At 24.3% G+C, this 6,153-nt stretch overlaps 4 protein-coding genes across 4 annotated transcripts in view, besides 7 other annotated features; all 4 read left to right on the forward strand.

Moving 5' to 3' along the window:
- EDI_189230 (uncharacterized protein) overlaps positions 1 to 54 on the forward strand; it is a gene marked incomplete at both ends in the record, with an annotated part of 1,002 nt that extends 948 nt beyond the window's left edge. The window contains one exon of the mRNA XM_001733418.1: positions 1 to 54. This exon is cut by the window's left edge and continues 948 nt beyond it. Coding sequence (XP_001733470.1) covers positions 1 to 54 — 54 coding nt within the window.
- Positions 55 to 410: 356 nt separating this feature from the next.
- Positions 411 to 2,042, forward strand: EDI_189340 (uncharacterized protein; the record flags this gene model as incomplete). Its single annotated transcript, XM_001739180.1, has 1 exon — positions 411 to 2,042. The coding sequence occupies one exon, from the start codon at positions 411 to 413 to the stop codon at positions 2,040 to 2,042; it is 1,632 nt and encodes a 543-aa protein (XP_001739232.1).
- Positions 1,812 to 1,856: a sequence feature (AT_rich).
- Positions 2,043 to 2,160: 118 nt separating the features above from the next.
- Positions 2,161 to 2,265: a microsatellite.
- EDI_189350 (transcription initiation factor TFIID subunit, putative) lies at positions 2,265 to 4,899 on the forward strand (the record flags this gene model as incomplete). Its single annotated transcript, XM_001739181.1, has 2 exons — positions 2,265 to 2,431; positions 2,526 to 4,899. 2 exons carry the CDS (start codon positions 2,265 to 2,267, stop codon positions 4,897 to 4,899), a joined length of 2,541 nt encoding a protein of 846 aa, XP_001739233.1.
- Positions 3,931 to 4,062: a microsatellite.
- Positions 4,118 to 4,250: a microsatellite.
- Positions 4,544 to 4,564: a sequence feature (AT_rich).
- Positions 4,900 to 4,935: 36 nt separating the features above from the next.
- Positions 4,936 to 4,989: a sequence feature (AT_rich).
- A 139-nt stretch (positions 4,990 to 5,128) lies between these two features.
- Positions 5,129 to 5,165: a sequence feature (AT_rich).
- A 299-nt stretch (positions 5,166 to 5,464) lies between these two features.
- Positions 5,465 to 6,153, forward strand: EDI_189360 (uncharacterized protein; the record flags this gene model as incomplete). Its single annotated transcript, XM_001739182.1, has 2 exons — positions 5,465 to 5,637; positions 5,691 to 6,153. Coding segments are annotated over 2 exons (636 nt in total), but the record flags the coding sequence as incomplete, so codon positions are not given.

Raw genomic sequence — 6,153 nt, forward strand, 5'->3', positions numbered from 1 at the left:
TTTTCAGTGGAACTAATGTTATTTCATTCTTTTGTGATAAATATTGTGAAATGATAATAAAAAATGAAGAAGAGACAGAACATTTACTTTATCAATTTTTAATAGAATTAGGACCAGTAATTTTAAATTCATTTACAAATTCAATTATAGTATCATTACTTCCATCAGGAATAAAATATGAATTACTTACTAAAATAAGAAAAGGGGTATTAGGATATGAAGAATCTTTAAATTCGTTTCAAATAAATACAATTGTTGTAAAAGGAGTATTAGAAATATTTAAATTAAGAAGAAATCAAATAACAATTTTACTAAATTCAGAAGAATCAATAACCCAATATTATAGTATTATTTTTAATTCTATTACAAATCTTTATAAAGCATTAGAAGAATGTTTTGAATATTCAAATATGTATTTTTTATGTGAAGTTATTATGAATAATAGTGAAATATTTGGAACATTTGTAGAATTATTATATTCTAGTAGTTATTCCATTAACTTTAATACAATGAATCCTTTTTCATATATAATTCAATTACGATTAAAGTTATTTGAAATTCTACGTTATATATTTAAATCATTAACATGTTATTTAAATCTTTTTAGGATATATATTAAACATTATAGAATAATAAAAACATATGTTGATCTTGTTTTAAAGAAACACCTTCAAACAGACACACTTGAATTTGATGGAGGAATTATTATATTTCGATTATACTCATTAATTATCAGAATTTTATTTATTCAAAAGTCATCAAAATCAATAACATATAAATTAATAAGTGGGTATTTTAAATTACAACATTATTCTTTAGGAGATTTTACTCAAAGAAGATTAATTAATCTTAATAATAATGATATTAATGATTTTGAAGAAGAAATGCCTATGCATATTGATATTAGATGGTTATTTACTGATTCTTATTTTCAAAAAACTACATTACTAGATTCAGAAAAGAAAAAATTATCAAAAACTTCATTATTATTTGCACAAGGAATTCTTCATTCTTATGTATCTATATTAAAATCTTTGAAAAATTGGGATCTATTCTTCTTAAAACAAAAAAAACAAAAAACATTTCTTCCAATACAATATCTATTAATTTATTCATTTGATCCTTTATTTGGTAAATCTCTTGATACATTCTTTCTTCAATTGGTATATTCACAATATAATTTTATTCAAGATATTGATTTAATTCAAAAACAAAATATTCATCAATTATTTGGTTTGGATTATGAAATGATGTTAATATTTAATATGATTAATGAAAATAATTATGAACCTTTAAACGATCCTACAATTAAATATCTTACTTGTATTGTAATGATTTATATTGATATTTCTTATGTTAGATATAATATTATTAATGAACAAGATGTTTCAATATTACAACAACTTAACCCTTCATTAAATAATTATTGTTGGTTTCAAAATGGAAATGTTGTTTTTAATATGAATTCTTCCTTACCAATTATTAAACTCTCACCAACTGTTTTTAATCAAATCCCTTATTTTAATAGATACATTCCAATAATTTATCAAGATGATTATCATCGTATTTGGATCAAATTATTTAATGAATCTTATAAAGAATTTAAAGACCCTTATTCTATTCTTTCATCTCCATTAATTAAATTCCCTTATATTATCGATTCTACAAAAAATCTCCTATTTTCACTTATTGCAAAAATAGATAATGAATGGAAAATAAATATAGAATCTACTAAAGAAGTATTACTTTTTATAAGAATTCAATGGATTTTTATTCATTTATGTAATTGCAAAAATCCTTATGAACCTAACAAAATTTTTTTACTATTAAATATTATCGAAAAAATAATTATTTTTCAATCTAATCTTCTCAATTCTAAAAATATCTCAATTAATCTCACTGATTCAATAGAAATTAATCAACAAAAAATCTTTGAACTCCGTTGTCTCAACGAAAACAATTTAATTAATGTGTATATCATTGAAAGCTTATTAAATGTCTTTCAACATCTCAAAGACTCTATCTCATTAATAAATTCTTAACTGATATTTATGTTTGAGTTCTATTTAAAATTAGAACTCAAAAAAATGTTTTTCTTATAATTAATTTTTGGTTTTTTTTAAATCTTAAGAATCTAAGATTGTTTCATAATTATATCTGAAAAGAGAAAAACAATAACAAAAAAGAAACAATATAATAAAAAAGGTTAATAACAAATAGTAAAAAGAACTAAAAAAAATACCAAAAAGAATTAAAAATAAGAAATGAGTCAAGAAAGTGATACTACAACCTTTGATACCATCGAAGCTGTTGCTCCTCCTATTCAAATTAAGACATTAGAAAAAATTGAAGTTAATAAAATATCAACTGATTCATCTTCATCACAAAAGAAGAATCTTTTATCAGCACCAACTCTTTATATGACAGATGAGTTTGTTGTCAATGTCTAGGTTTTTCAAATGAGATTAATTATCATCAAATTTATTAACCAACCAAAGTATAACTTGAGATTACTTATCTTCTAGAAAAGCTGATAAATTAAAACAATATGAACCGACTGATGTAGCAAAACTAAAAGAAAGAAAACACTCAGATTTTACTAAACCTTTAAATCCTAAAAGTTTAAGTAATTCACAAAACTCACAACACACTTCTTCTGATGAACCAGTACTATTAAAACATCCTCAAATTACAGTAAGAGATTCTGTTCTTAAAAAAGATATTCAATTAATTGATGAAAATGAAAAATTAGATTCTATAAGTGAAATACCAACAGTTATTCATAATGAGGAAGATCCAAAACAAATAGATATTGTTTCAACAGAACAAAAAGGGAAAACCACATCTTCAGCACCATTAGTTGATAATAAAGGTTCTGAAGAAATGGAAGTTGTGGATATTGCAGGAAACGAAATTTCATCAACCCCATTTTCATCACAAAATATTAAATCAACTCCGGAATTTACTATTGGAATAAAAACAAGAGGTCTAGAAAAAAAACAACGATTTACTCGTGTAAGTGAATTAAACAGTTCAAAAGCAAAGAAAAATCTTGCTCAAGAAGAGTATGATGAAAGAGAGTTATCGTACATTTCTTCATTAATTAAAGAAGACGATAAATCACACATAGAAACTATCATTGAAGAAGAAACAAAAAAAAGTCCAGAAACAAATAAAAAAGAAATTATGAGTCAAAAAGTAAGTTGGATGAGTCAAAAATTAAAAAGTCAAAAAAAGAATTTAAATGAAACTAGTGAAATTAAAAGTGGAAGTCAAAAACGAGATACACAATATACAAGCTCAGATGAACTTAAACAAAATGAAGAACCAAAAAAAATTATTGAAAAAGATGAAGCTGTTCCGGTTAAATATGAAGAAAGTTCAGCAGCAAGTCTTGAAGTAGTTGAAAGTCTTGCTGCTTTAACAAAAGGAAAAAAAAAAGAAGAAACAAAAAGAGTAGTTAAAATGGAAGAAACTAGTGAAATATTAGGTCAAGAAGTTAAAGATATAAAAGATGGAGAAACTATTAGAGAAAAAAGGATGAAAGAAAAAGAGTCAAAAAATCAAGAACGAAAGAAAATTATTCAAGAAATAAAAGACACTATTAATATTTTAGATAAAAAGGTGAGTACAATTAGTGTAAAGAAAGAAGAAATTGACCAAGAAACAAAAAATAAAATTACATTACAAATGAGTCAAAAAGTCCCAAGTCTTGGTTCACTTAATTCAAGTCAGTTATTAAAAAATTCTACAAATCAAAGTGGAGAAAAAAAAATGGAAGAGATTGTAGATAAAGAGGCAATGAGAAAAAGTTTAAATCAATTAGATAATCTTCTATCTTCTCAAATTGGTGATGTGGCTGATGCAGAAGATCTTGTTGCTATGCCATTACCTGAAGATGAACAAGAAGAAATAGTTAAGGAACTTTCTAAAGAAATTGATAAAGAAAAAGAGAAAAAACCAAAATTAAAAGAAGACAATAAAGAGAAAGGAAAAAAGAAAGGAATTCTTGAAAGAGAAAAAGAACTAATCAAAGATAATGAAAATAAAACAAAGAAAGGATTAAGTGGTACAAAACAAATGAGAAAGAGTCTACTAAAGAAAGATGAACCAGAAGAAAAGAAAAATATTAGTAAGGCAATGAAAGAAATTAAAAATGAGGTATTAGGAAAGAAAGAGAAAAAAATTAAAGAAAAATTGACAAATGAAATTGACAAAGAAAAACCTGTAAAAGAAAATATAAAAATAAATGAAGGTAATGAAAGTAACAATGGATTATCAGGTATTTCTGATATTGTAGGAAGCCAACCAGTTAAAAGTACACCTGAGTGGGAAGAAAAACCTATTGATAAATGGAAGAAAACTACTACTCAAGAGATAAGTGAACCTAAAGAAAAAAAAGGAAGAAAAAGCTCAAGAGCAGAAAGTGAAAAGAAGTTCAAAACACAAGAAGATACTTCTACAAGTAAATTAAAATCAACATTTTCACCATATAACCCCTCACAAACTCAAAAAGAAAAACATACACAAAAAGGACGTAAAGAAAAAAAAATTAAAATAATTACAGAGGAAAATCAACCAAAGTATCAACAATTGTTAAATATTATTAAAGCAAGTTCTGAGCCAGGAGAAGAGTTCTTTGATATAGAAAATGATAAAAGAAATGAAAAAGTAATTGTTGTCCAAGGCAGAACTGAAGAAACGTTTGTTGATCAATACCAAAGTGGAAGAAGAGTATTACGATATCAAAATATTAAAGGAAGAAAAAGAACATATCCAATATGGAGAAGAGTTAATTACTATGATTATTCATGGGGAATGACAATCAATGATTTCCCAGAATTAAAAAGAGAGGAAGAACAATGGGAAGAACAATTTTATGATGAACAAGGTTATTAATAAAATAAGGTAATTAAATTGAATGATTTGTTTGTCTAATAATAATAACATTGTTAAAGTATTAATAAAATAAATTATTTTATTTAATAAGAGAAGTAACATTATAAGAATACACTAGAACAAAGGGAAAGTTTATGATTATTATATTGTACTCATCTTTAGAGGATATTATATAAACCCTTATATTTGATAAATAATTTCAATCTTAAAAGTATCTTTTTAGAATTTCTTAATAAATGATATTATTTAATTATTTTCAATTTATTCTTTCCTACCTCTTATTAGAGAAGTCTTACAGATTAAAAACAAGTGTTATTAACATTTAAACATAAAAACAAGTATTTGGAAATTAAGACTATTTATTGATTTTTTTAGTTAGTTTTAGAAAGATAATGTTTTAATGAAAACAAGTAACCCACTCCATCATAGTTAATTATTCATTCCAAATAATTTTTTTGTTTAAATAGGTAATAGACATCTCTTTTGAAAACAGTTTTATTGTTGAACAAATATGAAAAAGAACTTAAAAAAGAGAACTTAAACTTAAATCCAATTTAGTTTCATCATGGCACAACAACTTTTAGATGACTTAAAAATTTGTTTAAGTCAAGATATTAACGACAAAAACGTTATTTCTGATGTTAGAAATATTATCAAATTACTTGTAAAACAAACACAACAAGCGTCTAACCAAAAAGATTTTTATCTTATAGATGATATAACGAAAACAATAATTCAGTTTGGTAATTTACTTGGGTATGATTTTAATATCTATTTCTAACATTCTTTAGAACAGTTTCAGTAATGAGAGAAAGAATTATTCTTGTAATTGGATATATTGTAGGTATTTTTTATCACGCACATAATTACAAAGAAGCTATAGATTGTGTGTCATCTTATTTCAATCAAATAGATTACACTTTATTTGTTAATGAAAGAGATCGTGGAATATTTGGATATTATTACGGATTAATTTCAGTTAAAATAGGAAATTACAAAGGAGCAGCAGAAGCTTTAGAAAAGGCATATCTTATTGCAAATGATCAATTTAAGAAACAAATTTTAATGTATCTTGTTCCATTGAAATTACGTTGTGGGATGTATCTTCCAATGGAAGAAATGAAGAAATATGGAAATAAAATATTGATTGATTTATCAAATGCAGTTAATAGAGGAGATGTTAGTTTGTATGAGAGAATTGTTAATAAACATGAATTAGAATTTGTTCAAATTGGAATATTAGAATTGATTGAA

This window comes from Entamoeba dispar, genomic scaffold (genome assembly GCF_000209125.1).
Source record: "Entamoeba dispar SAW760 scf_1105229462027 genomic scaffold, whole genome shotgun sequence".
NCBI lineage: Eukaryota > Evosea > Mastigamoebida > Endamoebidae > Entamoeba > Entamoeba dispar.